The sequence below is a fragment of the Carcharhinus amblyrhynchos genome, chromosome 28 (genome assembly GCF_965287045.1).
Source record: "Carcharhinus amblyrhynchos chromosome 28, sCarAmb.v2.hapA, whole genome shotgun sequence".
NCBI classification, from domain to species: domain Eukaryota; kingdom Metazoa; phylum Chordata; class Chondrichthyes; order Carcharhiniformes; family Carcharhinidae; genus Carcharhinus; species Carcharhinus amblyrhynchos.
This window is the reverse complement of record NC_137351.1, coordinates 34,086,951-34,110,070: the sequence shown is the minus strand read 5'-3', so window position 1 is coordinate 34,110,070 and position 23,120 is coordinate 34,086,951. Positions and strand designations below refer to the sequence as shown.

Here is a 23,120-nt window from a genome sequence, read left to right as displayed (position 1 = left end):
ATTACCACAGACCACATGAAGAGGCAACTCCGCTTTCTATCCATTCAACTCTTATGTTTATCATGATGTAACCTTTTAACAGCACAATCTCTTCCATGTATATCCTAAAAATCACATCAGCTCTTTGTAAAGGAAGACGTTTCGGCTTTTGTTGGTATGTAGTCTCAGGAATTAAAGCTACAGCAGCATCAGTGTAAACAACTATCCTAACAGTTGTCCACTCAACCTCAGTATCATCCAGTATCTCTCTGATTCACCCTGTATGGATAAGACATTTAATTGGACCTCTGCATCATATTTCTGGACATTCTCTTCTTCACAGTCATAAATCTTTTCTTCTATGTTGTAAATTGGTTTTGTAAAATGCAACTTGTTCTTCTTCTTGAAGGATACCCAGATTCTTCTTCTGCATATTCTTCTTAGGGGAAGCTGGTCTAGCCCAACAAACATTTACAATGTGACCTGTTTTGCCACCATTCCTACCTGACTATACTTGTTCCAGCATTCACTCACTGGCCCATTTTGGTGCATCAGTGACATCCTTGTTGCTGTTTTGACTTCTTATGGGCAGTTCCCAATTTGTGAAGATGTTCATTCGTGCTCAAATTGTGAAGCCCCTTTAACAGCCAGTTCTGTCGACACTACTATTTCTACAGCTGTCAATAAATTCCAAGCAATCTTCTTTAGGTTGTCTAATTTGCGGTCTCCAAAATGAGGCTATCTCAAAAACCATCTGCTAATGACTCACCAAACTCACAATGTTGTGCCAAACTATTCCCATTGACTTCAATTTTGAAAAATTACCTTGATGCCACACTCAGTCAAATGCTGCCCTGATGTTAAGAGCAGTCACTGTCAACTCGCCTTTGGAATTAAACTCTCCATGTTTGACCAAGGCTGCAAGAGGCAGGGGGTGTACAGGGAATGACTAGGATGACTGAGTGAATCACAGAAACCCTACAGTGCAGAAAGAGGCCATCTGGCCCATCGAGTCTGCACCAACCAGACCCTACCCCCATATTCCTACACATTTTACCCACTATTCCCTCTAACCTACGCATTTCAGGACACTAAGGGGCAATTTTAGCATGGCCAATCAGCCTAACCCGCACATCTTTGGTCATCTTTGGAGTGTTTAAAATTGAAGTGACGAGAGAAGGTTGAGAGATTTGGGTCTGGACAGAAGATGACAGATTCTTCCCCCAATACCTATTTGGGCAGGCAGTTTTATCTTCTGACCCACATCATGCCTGCACCCACATCCAGTTTCTTTCCTCAGTCTGTGCCAACAGAACCTGCCTTGGACACAAAGCAGAAGAGCAACACCAGCAGCTTTTGCCATAATATGCTGTGACTAACATCCACAGTATGGAAAAATCTGGTACAAAAATAGATCATAATTTCCAGCCTTGCCTAAGCAATGACTCTATGATCAGTTACACCGAGCAAGGTAAGCATTTCAAATTAAAACCCTTCCATCATCTACCCTGCCCTGAAGACACAAATCACTGTAAGGCTCGGCATTATTCAACTGAAATTCACAAGAAATACACCAGATGACTGCTTTGTCACTTGCGATGAATTGCAGGGCTCGCTCATGCTTGACTGAGTGTTTTTACACCCCAATCATTCTCAGCGGGAGACTGCAAACACAGCATCAATTGACATTGAGATGCGGATGGATGGCTCACTGCCAGATATTCCCCACCAGGGAATCTGAGTCTACCGTGGAGAAACATCTGCCCTGCAATGTCCAGGAGATGATCCACTGAAATTTGGCAGATGTTGAAGAGTGTTGACACAGGCAAAATGTTCAATTTGAAGATTTCAAATACCAGGTGACACATCATTTCTCAGCAAATTATTAATAAGGAGGGAAGGAAGGTAGGGCTTCCTCAAAGTGTAATAGTTCCTGAGATTGTGTGGAAATTCTCCTGGTCTGTCGCTGTAACCAGTGAAACCTCAAGTTTCCTGATGTTGGTACAGTTAGAGAATAAATGATTGTGGAATGTGATTATAAAGTGCAGCAGACAGTGTGCTGCATTTCTGAAGTCAGAAGTGATTGAGAAATAAGCTGAAGATTCTGGTGTATGCAATCAACCTCTTTGGGCAATCGGAGGTCACCACACACGGCGCCCCTGTCAGCGTGTGCCGCGTCCCCATCAGCCTGTGTGTCCATCAATCAGAAAGGATCAGTAGGACTTCAGTTTAATGTCTTGTCGGAAAGACGGCACTTCCTGCAATACAACACTCCCTCCGTACTACTCTGGAATATCAGCCTAGATTTTGTGCTCAGGTCCTTGGAGTCCAGTTGAACCCATAAACTTCTGACTCAGAAGCAAGGATAATAGCAGCAGATAACCTAGTGTTAGCACCCTTAGGAATTGAAGAGAGGTACAGAAAAGAGACAGACTTTTCAAGGCAAGGCTTTGTATGAAAAAGTAGTAATAGTAGTTACTAAATAAATAGTAAATACTACTCCAGTACTACATACTATACTACAAAGGAAGGGTGACATGGTGACTCAGTGATTCCAACCTTGGGTGACTGTCTGTGTGGAGTTTGCATGTTCTCTCCATGGGTTTCCTCCAGATGCTCTGGTTTACAGTCCAAAGATGTGCAGGTTAGGTGGATTAGCTATGCTAAATCATCCTTAGTGTTCCAAGATGTGTAGGTTAGAGAGATCAGTCATGATAAATATGTGGGGTTACGGGGACAGGGCAGAGGAGAGGGACAGGGCAGAGGAGAGGGACTGGGTAAGACACTCTGGCAGAGAGTCGATACAGACTCGCTGCACCAAATGGCCTCCTTACGTAATTTAGGGATTCTAAGATTCTATAATGTATACAAAAATTCTAAACTGATACAGAATGTACCAAGTAAGAAATCAGAAGTATAGCTCAGAATTATGCAGAGTATATAATGATTCCATATTCTGGAGGAGGGAGATCATTTACTGCATTATAGGCTAACTCACACAGCCTCAATCCCCACTGATTTCGTATTTCAAAATAACGGAAGTCACAACTTGGAATAGGTGGTATACATAAGAACATAAGAACATAAGAAATAGGAGCAGGAGTAGGCCATCTAGCCCTTCGAGCCTGCCCCGCCATTCAATAAGATCATGGCTGATCTGTCGTGGCTCAGTTCCACTTTCCCGCCCTCTCCCCATAACCCTTAATCCCCTCTCTTATCAAGAACCCATCAACCCGCTTCTTAAAAATATTTAGCGAGGCAGCCTCCACCACTTCAACGGGCAGAGAATTCCAGAGATTCACCATCCTTTGAGTGAAGAAGTTCCTCCTCAACTCCGTTCTAAACCGCCTCCCCTTTATCTTGAGGCTGTGCCCCCTAGTCCTACTGTCTTTTTTGAGCGGGAAGAGTCTCTCCACCTCTATCCTATCCATCCCATTCATCATCTTATACGTCTCAATGAGATCTCCCCTCATTCTTCTAAACTCTAACGAGTACAAGCCTAGTTTATTCAGCCTCTCCTCATAGCTCAATCCCCTCAACTCCGGTATCAGCCTAGTAAACCTCCTCTGCACTCCCTCCAGGGCCAAAATATCCTTGCGCAGGTGCGGCGCCCAAAACTGCACACAGTACTCCAGCTGCGGCCTCACCAATGCCCTATACAGCTGCAGCAAGACCTCCCTACTTTTATATTCAATCCCCCTCGCTATGAAGGCCAGCATCCCATTTGCCTTCGTGACCACCTGCTGCACCTGCAAGCTGGGTTTTTGCGACTCATGCACAAGGACCCCGAGGTCCCTCTGCACCGTCGCCTGCTGCAGTTTTTCGCCACGTAAGTAATAGTCCTTCCTACCATTCTTCCTACCAAAGTGGACCACCTCACACTTGCCAACATTAAATTCCATTTGCCATTTCCTGGCCCATTCGCCCAGCCTATCTAGATCCTTCTGCAGACTCTCCACACCCTCCGCACAATTTGCCTTTCCCCCAATCTTGGTGTCATCAGCAAATTTCGACACCCTGCACTCGGTTCCCTCCTCCAGATCATCTATATAAATGGTAAATAGCTGAGGCCCCAGCACCGACCCCTGGGGCACCCCACTAGTCACCAACCGCCAATCCGAATAGCACCCATTGACCCCCACTCTCTGCCTCCTATTTGACAACCAATCCTCTATCCACGCTAACACCCTACCCCCAACTCCATGTCCCCTGACCTTCTGCAATAACCTCTTGTGAGGTACCTTGTCAAACGCCTTCAGAAAATCCAGAAAGACCACATCCACCGGCTCTCCTCTATCCACTGCCCTAGACACATCCTCATAGAACTCCAGTAAATTTGTCAGACACGACTTCCCTTTAATGAAACCGTGTTGCGTCCGCCCTATCAAGCAATTCCCTTCAAGATGCCTCGCAATTTCCTCCTTAATGACGGATTCTAACATTTTACCTACCACAGACGTTAAACTAACCGGCCTATAATTCCCCTCCTTTTGCCTGGCACCCTTCTTAAACAACGGCGTAACATTAGCCATTTTCCAATCTTCCGGCACTTCCCTGGAATCCAGCGACGTCTGGAAAATAACCACCAAGGCATCCACTATAACCTCCGCCATTTCTTTCAGAACCCTCGGATGCATTCCATCCTGTCCTGGGGACTTGTCCACAATCAGCCCCTCCAGTCTGTCGAGCACCACCTCTCTAGTAACAGTAATGTCATTAAGACCCTCCATTCCTACCACCTTTCCATCGCTAACACCCGGCAAATTATTCACGTCCTCCTCTGTGAAGACAGAAACAAAAAAGTTATTCAAGACCTTAGCCATATCCCCATCCCCTACCACTAGCTCCCCTTTCTCATCCTCTAAAGGACCAACGTTCACCCTAGCCAGCCTCTTCCTTTTTATATATTTATAAAAACTCTTGCTATCCTTTTTTATATTAAGTGCTAGCCCAGCCTCATAGCTTCTCCTACCCTCCTTTATCAACTTCTTTGTCAATCTTTGTTGACATTTAAACCTTTCCCAATCCTCTTCTCGCCCACTGCTCTTAGCTACTCTAAATTCCTCCGCTTTTAATTTAACACTTTCCTTCACCTCCTTCGTTATCCACGGCTTATTACCTCTCTTCCTACTGTCCTTTTTAACCATCGGAATAAATTTCTGCTGAGCACCAAGAAAGATCTCCTTAAAGATCCTCCACTGCACCTGAGCAGACCTACCTTCCAACGCGCTCCCCCAGTCCACATTCGCCAATTCTTCTCTCATCCTACTATACTCCCCTCTATTCAAACAAAGGATGCGTGTCCGGGAACCCACTTTCTCCTCCTCCATCTGCACCAGAAACTCCACCATACAATGATCACTCTCTCCAAGAGGATCCTTCACCGCAAGGTCCCTAATTCTACCCGCCTCATTACATAGCACCAGATCCAAGATAGCTCGCTCCCTCGTCGGCTCCAACACACACTGTTCAAGGAAATTATCCCGGCAGCATTCCAAGAACTCCTCCTCGAGCCCACCTCGTCCAACATGGGTCGACCAATCAATATGCAGATTGAAATCTCCCATAACTACTGCCGTCCCATTCCTGCACGCCGCACTTATTTGCGTGTTAACAGCCCGCCCCACCTCCAGATCATTATTCGGGGGCCTATAGACGACACCCACCAGCGTCTTCCTCCCTTTGCTGTTCCTAATCTCCACCCACAACGATTCCACGTTCTGCTCTTTGGCTCCGATATCATCCCTTGCTACCACCTTGATACTATCCTTAATCAGCAGAGCTACGCCACCCCCTCTTTCCTCCTGCCTATCCTTCCTAAACACTTGATAGCCCTGTACATTCATCTCCCAGTCCCTGTCACCTTGCAGCCACGTCTCTGTAATGGCCACCAGATCGTATCCATTTGTGTCGATCTGCGCCACCAGCTCATCCACTTTATTCCGAATGCTTCGTGCATTCAGATAAAGCGCTTTCATCCCAGCCTTCACCTGGACCCTATTTGCCGTAACGCCACCAATTGGGACATCCTTGGCCTCTTCCCTTACCTGTACCCTATCCTTAACTTTAGACCTCGTAGCGTCACCTACCCTCGCACCCTCCCCCCCCCCCAATTAGTTTAAAGCCCTGTCTACAGTCCTCTTTACTCGATTCGCCAACACTCTGGTCCCAGCACGATTCAGACCAACCCCATCCCGCCCGAACAAGTCCCACCTACCCCAATACTGGTGCCAATGCCCCATAAATTCGAACCCATTCCTCCCACACCAATCCCTGAGCCACCCATTCACTTCCTTTATCCTGTCAACCCTACGCCCGTCTGCACTCAGTTCAGGCAGTAGCCCAGAGACGACCACCTTGTCGGTTCTACTTTTTAATTCCATTCCCAGCTTCTCATACTCCCTCCCCAGATCCTCAGTCCGCACTTTGCCTACGTCGCCGGCACCCACATGTACTACAACGACCGGGTTCTCACCCTCCCACTCCAGGTTCCTCTGCAGCCCAGCTGCGACATCCTGTACCCAAGCACCAGGCAGACAACACACCCTTCTGTGCACTTTGTCATTGTGACAAAGGACAGTGTCAATACTCTTCACCCCACCATCTCCAATCACTACTACATTCCTTTTCCCCTTCTCTTTGCCTATGTCCTGCTGCATCACTGTACCGTGTGCAGTTTGCTCACCAACCTCACCTGCCTCGTCCTCTTCCAGACTGGAAGCAAGAACCTCAAACCTGTTATGCAGATTAAGAGGCTGAGGCCTCCGCTCCTCACCCCCCTTCCTCCTCCAAGCAGCCCCCTTTTGTCCCTGACCCTTAGATTTAGCCAGTCTAGGGGCACCCTCTCTCCCCCTGATGAGCCTCAGTGTCTGTAGCTCAGAGGCCAGCTCATCCACCTTGAGCTGGAGCTCCTCCAGCAACCTGCACTTACTGCAGACATGGTCACTGAGAAGGACCCTGGGGTCCGCCAGTTCCCACATCATACAGAAACCACACATCACATGCCCCTCCATTATTCACTGTAATTTTTTATGGGGAAAAAATTTTTTTCCTTGTTTCTTGCTGTAGTAGTTTTGAAAAAATTTTTTTTTCCTTGTTTTTTTTTCAAACAAACTCACCTGGCCTTTTTCCTTCAAGCCCTTTTTGATATTAAGCCCTATTAACTCACTCTGCTTCCCACTCACTCCGCTGCCCGCTCAGACGCTGCCCGCTGTCTACACCAGGCCTCCTTTTAAGCCTGGCGCTGATTTAAAGCAGGCTGGTCCACAAATGCCTTTTCACCACACCCTCAGAATTCTTAAAGCAGTAAATACAATAAATAAATGCTTTAAACAGTTCTACAAAGAGTAAAGTGCTTTAAACTTATTTTAAACAGGTTTTTAACAGGTAAAATCTTAGCTCTCTCTCTCTGCTCCACAGCTCAGTCTTCATGATTGAGGTATTGCTGAGCTGTTTAGAAAGCAGAGTTTGAGGACAGACAATTGCAACAGCTGTTAAAGCGCAGTTTTGTCAGAGCCTTAAAGTTTACAAAGAACAACACAGCACAGGAACAGGCCGTTCGGCCCTCCAAGCCTGCGCCACTCATGAGCCCAACTAGATCATTTGTTTGTATCCCTAAGGATAATCCCTCAGGATTACACTCAGGAATAGATCTCTCAGCCCACCATGTTCTGTAGGCTCTTTGCTAGATCAGTCCATACTAACCACACTTTCTTCCTATGGCCCTGTATCCTAAAAGAGGTGATAACCTATTTAGCCACTCTCTCTGTTAAACCGCTGTATAATCCCAAACCCTCTGCATACAGAGATGTGTTGTAACCTCCCTCCTTGTTAACCTAATAACTTTTAAGTTAATGCCCTCTCATCACTAACTACCCAGGCAGAGGGAGTGGAATTAACTAACGCCAGTTGGGAGTGTGCGCTGCCAGAGTTGAACACAAGGTTGGTTAAACCCACTCCTTAGCTCAGCGCTGGTACCCTCCCCGTTCCCTGAAGATTGGAGAGGGGCAAATATTGTCCCTTTGTTTAAGAAGGCTGCAGGGAAATGTCTGGGAACTACAGACCGGTGAGCCTAATGTCTGTAGTGGGTAAGTTGTTAGAAGGTATTCTGAGAGACAGGATCTACAGACATTTGGAAAGGCAAGGACTGATCAGGGACAGTCAGCATGGTTTTGTGAGTGGAAAATCATGTCTCTCAAATTTGATTTGAGTTTTTTGAAGAGGTAGCCAAGAAGGTAGATGAGGGCAGTGTAGTCAACATTGTCTGCAGAGGCCTTAGCAAGGCCTTTGATAAGGTACCGAGTGGTAGGTTGTTGAAAAAAAGTTAATTCTCGCGGGATCCAGGATGAGGTAGCCAAATGAGTACAAAATTGGCTTGATGAAATTTTTTTTCTCCGAGAGTTAAATTTCTCTTCCCCATTGTGCTCACGGCAGGGTCATGGATATATTCAGGGCTGAGTTAGAATGATCCTTGGTTGACAAAGGAGACAATGGGTATGGGGGTCTGGGGGTGGCTGAACAAGAAAGGGAGTTGAGACCACAATCAGACCAGCCAGGATCTTATCAAATGGTGGAGCAGGTTCAAGAGGCCGAATGGTCTACTCCGGCTCCTATTTAGTATGTTTGGTGGTTTGTAGCGTTAGATCAGCTACTTGTATGGAATCGTACTCATGAGAAAAATGCAATGACCAGATAGATAAGCATCTTTATTCACACATTCAATGTCTCTCTTCACAATTCAGTCACTTCCCTAGTCAAACCTGAGTTAGCAAAGCATCAGACATCATCATACACATTGAAACAGGCACCAGTACAGGTACCCACACTAAGAGATTTTAATTTAGCTTGCCCTTTATGGAACTATCAAGACCTGATGTAATGGTGAATTTTCTGTCCATTGAAATTACTTAATCCATTGGTTAATCAGCCCCTATCACTGCTGCCACCCCCAGTGTCCTTGCTTTGACATTGCACATGTAGCATAAAACGCACACACACACACACACACACACATATATATACAAACACACATGAACAGCACAGCAGTGTCATGAGACCCAACAGATAAAGGCACTGGAAAAACCTATTAACTCGCTTGCACTGGATAACTCAGTAAAATGGGTTCATCTTTTATATAAAATCAAAATAAAGTGTTGGGAAAGTTCAGCAGGTCTGGCAGCATCTGTGGAGAGAGGAAATTCTGAGTTCAGTATGACTTTCCTTAAGAATTGAAGAGAGATGGATGAGTTTTGTGCTGTTGATAAAACACCATCACGTTTCTCCTTCTCTGAAGCCCTGAGGAAGAGTAGTCCAGACCTGGAATATTTACTCCGTTTCTCTCTGCACAGATTCTGCCAGACCCGCTGAGTTTTTCTTGCATTGTTTTTATTTCAGGTTTACAGCATCTGCATTATTTTGCTTTCACTTTTAATGCATTTTCCAGTTTTTTTATTTCAGCAGAAAACAATAAAAAACTGGCCAACTGCAGGATTTATTAAACTGAATCCATTTTTAATGTTTAATATCCAAGGAGAGGGAAGGTTAGATTTCCTGTGTAGAGAGCCTGGCCTAACAGCTGTACATGTTGGAGGATCATTAGTCAGAAAATTGGCCCCATTAAGTGCCCTGTTTAAAAAATAAACCATAAAAGTGAAAAGTAACTCCAACATGGTGAGTGTGATCAGTGGGCAGTAATAGTACTGAGCTCAGCAGAATACTCACATATCTCCCTGCCGAGTGCTAGTGGCTGGAACTGTCTGTGACTCGCACTTATTCAGGGTTAATCCAGCTCAGTGGTTAGCACTGCTGCCTTACAGTTCCAGGGATCCGGGTTCGATTCCTGGTTCGGGTCACTGTCTGTGTGGAGTTTGCACGTTCTCCCCGTGTCTGCAGGGGTTTCCTCCAGGCGCTCCGGTTTCCTCCCACAATCCAGATTAGGTTGATTGGCCATTCTAAATTGCTCCTTAGCATCAGGGTGACTAGCAGGGTAAATGCATGGAATTATAGGGCCTGAGTGAGATTTGTGGACAGTGCAGACTCGATAGGCCGAATGGTCTCTTTCTGCACTGTAGGATTCTATTAAGCTTATCATTGTTGTTGTTAAAGGTATCAGCTATGGCTCAGTGGATGCAACTCGTGCACTGGGATTTTCCGATTTTGCCCCAAGCTGGCATTATGGTGGGAGAGAAGGGAAAATATTGTGGGAGCCAAAAAGTCAGTTTCCCGTCGTGGTGAACGCATTGTTGCCCTCAATGGCAGTGTGCTTTCCCCACTTCCAAGAAATCCATTGGAATAAATTAGAATAGCATGAGTGCTCATTGTTAAGACGGCTTGCCCGAATCATTCCCCCCAAATTGGACTGATGTGATTCATAACCACACCTGCTCTTCATCGATGACTTTGAGGTCTGTTTGCCAAGAGAATAGCAGGTGTCTGTAATGCACTGCCAGGGATGGTGGTGCAGGGGCATTTAAAGGACTTTTAGATAAGCACATGAATATGCAAGGAATGGAGGGATATGGACCAAGGGCAGGCACAGGGGACTAATTTAATTTGGTATCATGTTTGGCACAACATTGTGGGCTGAAGAGCCTGTTCCTATGCTGTACTGTTTTATGTTCTAACCTTGTATTACTGAGTGCTTATCACACTGCGCAATTCCACATTATGGCCTGTGGAGGGTTACAGAAGCAAGGAGCTAAATACCAGAACAGTGCAAGACAACGGTGTGTTATAGTGCACTGGGGAGGGTGGAGAGTGGGGTGGGGAGGGGCAAGAGAAAGGGCTGGAAGGAGGAGGAAGACCAGGGAAGACTGCATTTACAATATGGCTGGGGGCTGCGAGAGGTGAGGGGGAGGGAGAAAGCATCTTCTGGGAGAGAGGCATCAGTCCGATTTTGCCGCATCATTGGGTGCGAATTGCGGTTTTATTCTTATTGTAATTTTGCTTGTCACAGTTTGATGTAACTGAATAGCTTCCTCAGCCATTTCTGAGGGCAGTTAACAATCGAAGTCATTGCTGTGGGTCTGGAGCCACATGTAGGGCAGACTGGGTAAGGATGGCAGATTTTTTTCCTGCAAGGGCATTAGTGAACCAGATGGGTTTTACAGCAATCGATGCTGGCTTTAATTTACTCCTAGTTACTTAATAAGCTTAATTCAAATTCACAAACTGCCATGGATTTGAATTTGCATCTGGAGATTACTAGCCCAAGCCTTCGATTACTTGTCCAGTAACATTACCTCTGTACCTTATCCAACCATTAATACATCATTGTTTGTGAAACCTGGTTTTTCACACATTGGATTCTGCATTTCCAACATTTGGACAGTAACTACATTTCAAACATACTTCATTGGCTGTGCAGTGCTTTGGGACACCTGAAGGACAAGTTAGATTCTATATAAATGTCTTTTTTAGCTATGTCCTGCTGGTAAAATGCTGCCTTGTTTTAATTCTTTCGACAAAGAAAAACCAGCAGAGATCAGAGGGGCCAAATGGCCTGTTCATGCACAGTGACATTCTACAATTTTAGGATCTCTCTGGTAATATTTAAGCCACATATAGTTATTTATCAGACTGATGTTGTGCACAGATGTGAAATCATTAATCTCAGACCAGAGTGCAAAATAAATCTCCACTCACCCTTAAGGAAGCGCTTTGCAATCATATACAATTTATATCACTTAAAATGGGGGGAGGGTGACAATTTTCTGTTTGCAGTGATTTGGTTTGAGTGGAATAGTCTGATAAATAAGGTGAAATAAAAGCAAATTACCACAGATGCTGGAATCTGAAATAAAAACAGAACATGCTGGAAAATCTCAGTAGGCCTGACAGCATCTATTCTCTCGCCACAGATGCTGTCAGACCTGCTGAGACTTTCCAGTGCTTTCTATTTCTGTCTTGATAAATAAGCTGGTTCATTTCAGTCGGTTATTTTGAAGTGAAAATGTCTCATTCATTCCCTGATCTCAGCAGGTTGCCTGAAGGTCTTCATCCTGTCAGGGAGCAGTGGGAATCCAGACTGTACTGGAGCAGCTGCTATTCGTTGAGACAGAAGTGATGTTACAGATTTGCTATTTCTTTCTTTGGTTGCAGCAGAGGAGTTTATATATTCCGAGCATCACCCACAGCTGGAGTAGCACTCACGTCACTGCATCTGAGAACTGTGAACCACCCCACTGCTGGATCCTCACCTACCCCCTCAACAGCAGGAACCACAATTTAAAGTCATAGAGGTCTACAGCATAGAAAAGGCCATTTGCCCCATCACATCTGCTCTAGTCTGATCCCACCTTCCATAACCATAACCTTGTATGCCTTGGCATTGCAAATGTATATCTAAATTCTTGTTATGAAGGTCTCTGCCTTCACCATCCTTTCAGACAATGAGTTTCAGACTCCCACCACCCCTTGGGTAAAGAAGTTTTTCCTCATATCCCCACTAAACCTCCTGCCCCTTATCTTAATCAGTGTGCCATTTATAACCTTGTCATCCCAACCCCGTCATATCCTCCCACCCCCACAGTATTTTCATCACTGTGAGATGTATAGAAGACATGTTCCGGTTCTACCGAGTGTATGGTGTTGAAATTTGCTGATGACACCAAAATTGGTGGAAAGGCAAATTGTGCAGAGGGTGGGGAGAGTCTACAGAAGGATCTAGATAGGCTGGGCGAATGGGCCAGGAAATGGCAAATGGAATTTAATGTTGGCAAGTGCGAGGTGGTCCACTTTGGTAGGAATAATGGTAGGAAGGATTATTACTTACGTGGAGAAAAACTGCAGCAGGCGACGGTGCAGAGGGACCTCGGGGTCCTTGTGCATGAGTCGCAAAAACCCAGCGTGCAGGTGCAGCAGGTGGTCAGGAAGGCAAATGGGATGCTGGCCTTCATCGCGAGGGGGATTGAATATAAAAGTAGGGAGGTCTTGCTGCGGCTGTATAGGGCATTGGTGAGGCCGCAGCTGGAGTACTGTGTGCAGTTTTGGGCGCCGTACTTACGGAAGGATATTTTAGCCTTGGAGGGAGTGCAGAGGAGGTTTACTAGGCTGATGCCAGAGTTGAGGGGGTTGAGCTATGAGGAGAGGCTGAATAGATTAGAACAAAGAACAACCCAGCACGGGAAACAGGCCCTTCGGCCCAACGAGCCCGCGCCGCCGCATCACCCTACACCTATTCTACCCTGCATGTCTACGAATGGAACCCTACTCAGTCAGATTCAGGGAAGAAATAGTGTCAATTTGGTAAAAACCGATTAGCCTAAGAGCACATCTTTGGGGTGTGGGAGGAAACCGGAGCGCCCGGAGGAAACCCACGCAACCACAGGGAGAATGCGCAAACTCCCACAGACACAGGCCCAAATCCATGTGTCTGCACAGCCAGCAGTGCTAGTCACTGAGCTGTTGCGGCGCCCGTCTACCGGTCCAGGATCAAGCACACACACCGACATGAAGTACTAGGCCACTCCTGGACTTCCAAGAGCAGCCCACGCACGACCCGCCGTGTGCATGCCCCTCGCTTGACACGAGGTGGACCTCCACCTGTGGAATAAAGACAAAAAATATTAATCATACAGCCTGCCCTTCCGGTGTCTCCCAAGGTTTAACCCTATTTAATAGCCCCTACCATATCCCTCCATTCTCGTTTCACTCATGTGCCTATCTAACTGCATCTTAAACGAGTCCAACGTTCCTGCCTCCACCACCCTACTCGGTAGCGCGTTCCAGACCCCCACAACTCTCTGCGTAAAGAACCTTCTTCTCACCTCCAAATTATACCTCTCCCCCCTCACCCTTAAATGATGACCTCTCGTGTTCGTACCCAGTCTAGGGAGCAGTCTCTCACTATTAACTCTATCTATTCCCTTCAGTATCTTATATACTTCTATCATGTCCCCTCTCAATCTCTGTCTTTCTTTTTTTTAGGCTTGTACTCGTTAGAGTTTAGAAGAATGAGGGGAGATCTCATTGAGACGTATAAGATGATGAATGGGATGGATAGGATAGAGTTGGAGAGACTCTTCCCGCTCAGAAAGGATAGTAGGACTAGGGGGCATAGCCTCAAGATAAAAGGTTTAGAACAGAGTTGAGGAGGAACTTCTTCACTCAAAGGGTGGTGAATCTCTGGAATTCTCTGCCCGTTGAGGTGGTGGAGGCTGCCTCGCTAAATATTTTTAAGACGCGGGTTGATGGGTTTTTGATGAGAGAGGGGATTAAGGGTTATGGGGAGAGGGCGGGAATGTGGAACTGAGCCACGACAGATCAGCCATGATCTTATTGAATGGCGGGGCAGGCTCGAAGGGCCTGCTCCTATTTCTTATGTTCTTATGTTCTTATGCTGTTTCCTTCAGCAGGTCCATGTAAGGAAGGATGCGAATGGCAAAGCAATCTGGTCAAAAACCCCACTTCCCTTCACTGGCAAATTGACACAGTTCAATTCAGGGTGATAAATCCTCTCCCCCTCAAATTTCACTCCCCTTCATTCCCACCCACCCCCCCATTCCCCCTAAACCATTTCCGTTCCCCTTCATATCTACCCCTGTACCCATACAATACCCCTTCCATTACCTAAAATGACTATCCATTCTAACCCTAACCTTATAAAAGTGTTAGTAAGTCACCATCATTCATTGTATCAATGAATACAACTTTAATCTTAACACCAATTAACCTTGCCCAAATTAACAATCAGGCACTGAGAAACCAGATCAAAGAAACAATAACTTATTGCAAGGTAGTAAAGATGCTAATCAAACAAAGCTAACATTTCCCTTCAAGCTGTGTAAACAGGCCAACTACTGAGCTGAGTCCATTGGCCATTCTTCGAGTTTAACCAAGCATTCATAATGAGGCCATCTGGAAATCAGATATCTGGCCATCTGTTGAAATTGTTTCTATGGATACATGTTCATGAGGGGACATGGGGAATATGACAGAGCTTGGAGGGGACATTGGCAAGAGCTTTTAACCTTAACTGTCAAAAGATTCCTGACTTCTCAGCGGGCTTCCCCTCAAGGTTCACAAACTAACTTAACCAGGCACGGCTCCCTCCCTTCAGGAACCCATCCACTGCACAAGCATGCCAAAGAAAATACATTTGTTTCTCTAGCAAGGATTTCAATGTGATGCCAACATCACTTTAAGTGAGCATCGAGTTGCAACCAGCCACATTCACAATCCCATCAAAATGGTGGGTGGTGGGAGCTGTCGGTGAAATTCAAAATCTTGGCCCCACATTTCCAGCCCAGATTTCCTCCAAGTCAGGCGATGGAAACTCAGCTCCTTTTAGCACAAACCCCAGGCTGACACTCCTGTCCTATCCTCTGGGATCCCACCTTTCAAATGCGATGTTAAGCTGAAGCCTTGCTGCTCATTTGAGAGGATGTAAACCATCCCAGGGCCATTATTTTATCCCATAATAATGATCCCATAACCATGAAGTAACTCTGGCTGTTATCAGATTGCTGTTTTGAGAGCTTGCTGTGTGCAAACTGGCTTCCATATTTCTACTTTGCAACAGTGACTACATTTCAAAAGTACTTCATTGGCTGTAACTTGTTTTGAGAGTTGCTGTGGTGGTAAAAGAGGCTGGATAAATCCTCATTGTTTCTGTTTTTTACTATATCATTAGGACATTTCAAAGCTGATTGGATGGTAATTTAACTACAGTCATTATCATTATTTAAGCAAATCCCGTTTGTGCACAGCAAGAGGTCATTGTTCCAATTCTAGTCTTGCGTGTGTTACATCAGTCATTTCCATAAATGATCTTTGCTTTAAATTCATGAGTGTTGACCGACAGTGCCCTATGTCGACATGGGGTAGGTTAGCATAGCATCGGGATGTGACGATAGAATCTCCTTGTCTGGAAAGATTCTCATTTTTTTTTAATGCATCTTCAATCACTCTGTAGGTTGGCCAAAACGACAAGCTTGGTTTAAATCACAAGCCTTTTGACTTCACAGTAAGGTGGACACAATGGTACGAAAGGCCTCTCGCTGTGCTGTAAAACTTTAACATGTAGAAAAATCGATGTGAAGCAAGTTTATTTGTTCAATTGGCATAACTTAAATTTGTGTAATGGTATAAAGAACATGCAGGCAATCTCCACTTCAAAGTGTCATTCTAGTTAGTTTAAACAGAGTAATCATTCCATGTGATTTTCTACAAACCAGAGCAGAACTATTCTCCCCATTGTGTCTTCAGGAACCTTTTCTAACAAACTGCCCCTGCAAGTCCTCTTTTCCAAAAGCTCAGCTGTTTCCTTGTGTTTGTGCTCGGCTCTTAAAAGCCTCTTATTCTGTATCAGAAAGCCTATTCCTCTCAGAAAGCTAAAGGTCAAGAGTTTGACAACAAAATGGTTTATTGATTAATCCCTGGAGGAAATGACTTCCAATCGGCATACTATTCCCCAACATTCAACAGAGAGCTGCTTTTCCTTTATTTTGTGGGAATTCATATTGCTTTCAAAAACCCAGCATTAATAATAACTTCTCCAACTTTCTCCTCAGGAAAAATGATAAAACAATTTCGAAAAGTGCAGCCACCAAGATTAATTGGGATGAATGGCCAATTAACCAGAGTGCCTCTTTGTTTCAGTCTCCAGGCTGTTGTTTAGGGTGATATGGGTTGAAATAGAACATAGAACATAGAACATTACAGCGCAGAACAGGCCCTTCGGCCCACGATGTTGCGCCGACCAGCTTTTTTAAAAAAAAACAACACTAACCCACTAATCTAAACCAATCCCATTTCGTCCATAAACCTATCCACAGATCTCTTAAACGCCCCCAAACTAGGCGCATTTACAACTTCAGCTGGCAGGGCATTCCAGTCCCTCACCACCCTCTGGGTAAAGAACCTACCCCTGACATCAGTCCTATAACTACCCCCCCTTAATTTAAAGCCGTGCCCCCTCGTGCTAGCTTTCTCCATCCTAGGAAAAAGGCTATCACTATCCACCCTGTCTAAACCTCTAATCATCTTATATGTTTCAATAAGGTCCCCTCTTAGCCGCCTTCTTTCCAGCGAAAACAACCCCAAATCTCTCAGTCTCTCCTCATAGGATCTCCCCTCCATACCAGGCAACATCCTGGTAAACCTCCTCTGCACCCTCTCCAAAGCCTCTACATCCTTCCTGTAATGTGGGGACCAGAACTGCACACAATACTCCAAGTGCGGCCGCACCAGAGTTGTGTACAGTTGCATCATGACGCTGCGACTCCTAAATTCAATCCCCCTACCAATAAACACCAAGACACCATATGCCTTCTTAACAACCTTATCTACTTGATTCCCAACTTTCAGGGATCTATGTACACATACACCTAGATCCCTCTGCTCCTCCACACTATTCAAAGTCCTCCCATTAGCCCTATACTCAACACATCTGTTACTCCTACCGAAATGAATTACCTCACACTTCTCCACATTAAACTCCATCCGCCACCTCGCGGCCCAGCTCTGCAACCTTTCTAAGTCACCCTGCAAACTATGACACCCTTCCTCACAATCTACCACACCTCCGACTATGGTGTCATCAGCAAACTTACTAATCCACCCAACTATACCCTCATCCAGATCATTAATAAAAATTACAAACAGCAGTGGCCCCAAAACAGATCCCTGAGGCACACCACTCGTAACTGAACTCCATGACGAATATTTACCATCAACCACCACCCTCTGTCTCCTATCTGCTAGCCAATTCCTGATCCAATTACCTAGATCACCCCCAATCCCATACATCTGCATTTTCTGCAGAAGCCTACCATGGTGAACCTTATCAAACACCTTACTAAAATCCATATACACCACGTCAACTGCCTTACCCCTATCCACCTCTTTGGTCACTTTCTCAAAGAACTCGATAAGGTTAGTAAGGCACGACCTACCCGCTACAAAACCATGCTGACTGTCTCTAATCAATTCATTACTCTCCAAATAACTATAAATCCTGTCTCTAATAATCCTTTCCAAAACCTTACCCACCACAGAAGTAAGACTCACCGGTCTATAATTCCCAGGGAAGTCTCTTCTCCCCTTCTTAAACAATGGGACAACATTTGCAGTCCTCCAATCTTCCGGTACTATACCAGAGACCAACGACGACCTGAAGATCAGAGCCAGAGGCTCCGCAATCACCTCTCTTGCCTCCCAGAGAATCCTAGGGTAAATCCCATCCGGACCAAGGGACTTGTCTATTTTCAAACCCTCTAAAATATCCAGCACATCCCCCGTATCAACTGCAATACTATCTATTTTACACCCCTGCACCCCAGTGTCCTCCTCAGCTACATTCATGTCCCCTTGCGTGAACACCGAAGAGAAATATTGGTTCAACGCCTCTCCAATCTCCTCCGGTTCCACACACAACTTCCCTCTACTGTCTGTAACTGGCCCTAATCTTGCCCTAACCAACCTTCTGTTCTTGACATACCTGTAAAACGCCTTAGGGTTCTCCTTAATCCTCCGTAACATCTTCCCCTTTATCCAAATCCTCCTTTTTAGAAAGTTCAATTGAATCTGCTTCCATCACCCTTTAAGGCAGCAAGCTTCAAGTTCCAAATAACAACACCAACTCACCACAGGGATCCGTGCTGTACCTCCTATTGTTTGTCATTTATATAAATCACATAGTCGACTATGTGCATGTTCGGATCAGTAAGTTTGCAAAAGGCACAAAGATTGGCCAGATAGTTAACAGAGAAGTTGAGTGCCTTGCAGTTTGTAGATATTGCTCATCCTTACGATTGCAGAAACATTATGATTGGAAATACAGATAGGATATTCAACCTTTCGAGCCTCTATTCTCTTCAGTTCAATTAGATCATGGCTGAACTTGACCTCGACTCTATGCCATTGCTCCCAGTCTCTTGATATCCTTACTGAACAAAAGAAATTTGTCGTGAAAGCTTCACTTGATCCAGCATTCACAGTTTGATGCAGATTTCTATAAACTTTTTTTAAAAAAAGCTCCTTAGAGAAGGGGTATGTTATAATCCTTGTCCTGACAATTATGTTTCTAAGAAGATATAGATCAGATGGACAGATAAGTGGCAGATGGAATTTAAACCTGAAAAGTGTGAGGTGATGCACTTTGAAAGAAGTAATTCGACAAGTATACTATGAAAGGTGTAATACTGGGAAGTTCCGAAGAACAAAAGGACCTTGGCATGTTTGTCCATAGATCTCTGATATAAATGCTGACTATCGCCCTGTTTCTGCCTCAGCGAAAACCAATTTGGATCGCTGGACCAGCATTCCCAAATAAGTTGAGTTGGAAAGGAAAATGTTGGAATGCAGGATTGGGACCTGTTGAAATCAGACAGGTTGATTGAAGGTCACAACCGGAAATTGCTGGAACTAATCAAACCACCATCACTTTCACTCTCATGTTTTTTGCCTATAAAGTTTTATGAGCGGACACTTTTTGAGTTGTACTTACAGATGTGTTCATTTAGTGTTTGTCCAAATAATTTATATGCAATAAATAAACAGTTCTTATGCAGCTGGTAAATGCTTTTAATCTTCCTCTGAGGAACTTTGTGGTGCAATTTCCAAGTATCCAACTCCGTACACTTCATATTTCTCATAAGAGATCACTTTTTTTTGGTCTCTGGAAATACTCAGCAGGCCTGGCAGCATCTTAAGGAGAGTAAACAGAGTTAACGTTTCAAGTCTGTTTGACTCTTCATCAGAATTAAATGTGTTGGATAGTATACTGGAACTGGGAGAAAGACGTAGCAAGTTTAAGAACAAAAGACAAATGGTCTGGTTGTGGGGGTGTGGAGGGTTTTTTGCATTGAGATAAAAAGTGTTTGGGATATAAAATGGGGGTTAAGATGGAGTGGAAAGTTCACAGTCTGTAGTTGTTGAACTCATGAGGGCTGTAATGTGTAACATTTTATTGCCTGTCCATTTAGTTTTCTCAATGTGTAATTTAAATAATCAGCGCTCTCGCCATTCTCAAGGTGACATGGTCTGGATGAATGAGCTGGATTAATCTGAAATGACAGAATAACAGAATCAACCTAGGCTACTGATCATCCATCTACTGGTGTTAACTCATTGCACCCACACTGTCAGACTCGTTAGGATAGGTTTTACAAACTCACCATCTTGACACAAAGCAGCTATCAGAAAACATTGGTGATCTTCATGCCATAATTCCAATTCCTCATTCCTGCTGCAATAGCTCCAACACCAGGAGCAGGGATTGGGAAAACTTTTTACAGTAACTTCCCAAGTCAGTTTCTTAATTTGACCCACCAGTTCCTACTATATATAAACACAAAGCGCTGAAAATACATTTCATTTTGCATTAACGACACGGTGGCAAAGTGGTTAGCGCAGCACCAGGAACCCGGGTTCAATTCCAGCCTTGGGTGACTGTGTAGAGTTTGCACATTATCCCCCTGTCTGCACGTGCTCTGGTTTCCTCCCGCGTCAGAAGATGTGCTGGTTAGGTTGATTGGATGTAATAAATTGCCCCTTAATGTCAGGGAGATTAACAGGGTGATTACAGGGATAGGGCTGGGATGGGATTGTTGTCAGTGCAGGCTTGCTGGGCTGAATGGCCTCTTTCTGCACTTTAGGGATTCTATGATTTTGTTAAACTTAAGTTTCACTCCTAAGTTTTCTACTTGTAAGGTTTCACTTATGCCTATTAAGGAGTTATGTATACATGTGTGTGTGTGTGTGTGTGTGTTATGGATATAGAGAGAGAGTTCTGAGAAAAGGTTATTGAGCTGAAACATTAACTCTGTTTCTGTTTTTACAGATGCTGTCTGACCTGCTGAGTACTTCCAGCATTCTGTTTTTATTTCAGATTTCCAGCATCTACATGATACTGAGTGTAATTAGCTAATTGACGCTTACCCTGTGTGTTGTGTTTTCAGTGTTCCTCCACATGTGGCAAAGGCCTGCAGTCACGGGTGGTTCAGTGCATGCACAGAGTCACCGGTCGCCATGGCAATGAATGCCCATCTTTAAACAAACCAGCAGCTTACAAGCAATGCCATCAGAAAGCCTGCAACGATGGTATCAACATCAACACTATCACCTCGCCCAGGCTTGGTGAGTTCCACTACCGTAACAGGGTGTTATAGAGAGAGCAGGTAAGATGTGAACCAGAATCCTGACAGGTCATTAGGGGAAAGGGAGATTAACGTTGATACAAAACACAAACATGACCTGATCTTCACCCTAAAGCAAAATATAGACTGCAATCAGGAGGGATTTATGTATATTTTAATACACATAGTAATCGGGATGTGTTTGGGTATATATAAATGCAGATTGTGATTGGGGTGAGTTTGCATATATTGTAATACAGACTGTAATCAGGATACGTCTGTGTATATTTAATGGAGACTGATTGGGATGAGTTTGCATATATTTGAATATAGGCTGTAATCGCAATAGATCTGGGTCTAATTAAATGCAGATTGTGATCAGAGTTGAGCAAACCTGTGTACGTTTAGAACACTAAATGGTTGTGGGATAATTGGAACTCTTAAAACTGAGCTCAGTAGACTTTTATTCATTAAGGGTCTCGGGGGATATCGAGCAAAGGTGGGTAAATGGAGTGTGAACTATAGATCAGCTCAGTATTGGACAGTTTGATAAAGTTAGAGACAGGAAGTCATTGCTTCCCGTTAAGAGCATTTTTGGTCGCCGCACTTGCACAAGGATATTTTGGCCTTGGAGGGAGTGCAGAGGAGGTTCACTAGGCTGATACCAGAGATGAGGGGGTTGAACTATGAAGAGAGACTAAATAGACTAGGTTTGTACTCGTTGGAATTTAGAAGGATGAGGGGGGATCTTATAGAGACGTATAAGATAATGAAAGGGATGGATAGGGTAGAGGTAGAGAGATTCTTCCCGCTTAGAAAGGACAGCAGGACTAGAGGGCACAGCCTCAAGATAAGGGGGGGCAGTTTAGAACGGAGTTGAGGAGGAACTTCTTCACTCAAAGGGTGGTGAATCTCTGGAATTCTCTGCCCGTTGAAGTGGTAGAGGCTACCTTGCTAAATATATTTAAGACACGGGTGGATAGGTTTTTGGTAGGCAAGGGAATTAAGGGTTATGGGGAGAAAGCAGGAAAATGGAACTGAGCCACTTCAGATCAGCCATGATCTTATTGAATGGCAGGGCAAGCTCGAAGGGCTAGATAGCCTACTCCTGCTCCTATTTCTTATGTTCTTATGTGACATTCTGCCTTACTTTGCCAGCTGCCTTGACGTACAAGTGCATGGGGGATCGGTGGACAGTGTACTGCAGGGTGATCCGGGAGAAGAACTTGTGTCAGGACATGCGATGGTACCAGCGCTGCTGCCAGACCTGCAAAGACTTCTATGCAAATAAGCTGCACCCTGACAGCTAATCGCAGCTTTCACTGCAGCGTGAGATGAGCTGAGAGGAGCTTTACTCCATCTGATCCTGAGCAGAACTGGGGGGTGGGGGGGAGGGGGGGGAGCTGCGTGGTGGGGGGTTTGTACAATTTCTTAAACTGGAAGAGAGCAGTGCTCGGGCATGCTGTGGGCTCCACAACATTGTTAGCCACGTTCTTGCACAAGATCTCTGCAGTTTTGGATTGTGTGACGTAAACTGCTGTTCCAGTGTCAGAAGCCAAACCAGTGACCTTCTCAAGAACTGCTGCCTGTGACTATTCTGTGATTCTGCATTTACCCGTTACCTGCAATTTGAGCAGCCTGACTTTATCAATGGGGAAGAAAAGCTTAAATCATCAGCCTCCGTTTCCCTAATTACAAAGGTGCTTAAAATCCCTCACTGCACATTTTTGTGGAGTTAATATCATGGACCTGATTTGTTCTCAAGAAGAAAGCGAAGGACAATGAAGGAGCTGGAGAAGCATCACTTCAGTGGACGGTTCAGGTGGAGATGTGTTTCGAATGCCAATCCACACGTGTCATTCTGGATTATATGAATAATGTAACAAGTCTCTCCATCCGGACTATTGATCAAACCACTTGCTTCAGGAAAACAATTGCAACTTGATAACTACATTTATAGCAACATGCGTATTTACGGTTTTTAGCAATATAAAGACAAACTTGAATGATCCTGTTTAACCTTTTCACTACTGTTCCAGGCCATTCTTCCTGTTTGGTAGCATT

At 44.8% G+C, this 23,120-nt stretch overlaps 1 protein-coding gene across 1 annotated transcript in view; it reads left to right on the top strand.

The window, feature by feature from the left end:
- The window catches only part of adamts17 (ADAM metallopeptidase with thrombospondin type 1 motif, 17), a 459,909-nt gene extending 437,478 nt beyond the window's left edge, over positions 1-22,431 (top strand). The window contains exons 22-23 of the mRNA XM_080214008.1: positions 20,880-21,057; positions 22,215-22,431. Of these exons, the coding sequence (XP_080070134.1) occupies positions 20,880-21,057; positions 22,215-22,366 (330 nt within the window). The 3' untranslated portion in view covers positions 22,367-22,431. The remainder of the gene's footprint in view (positions 1-20,879; positions 21,058-22,214) is intronic.
- The last annotated feature ends 689 nt before the right edge of the window (positions 22,432-23,120 follow it).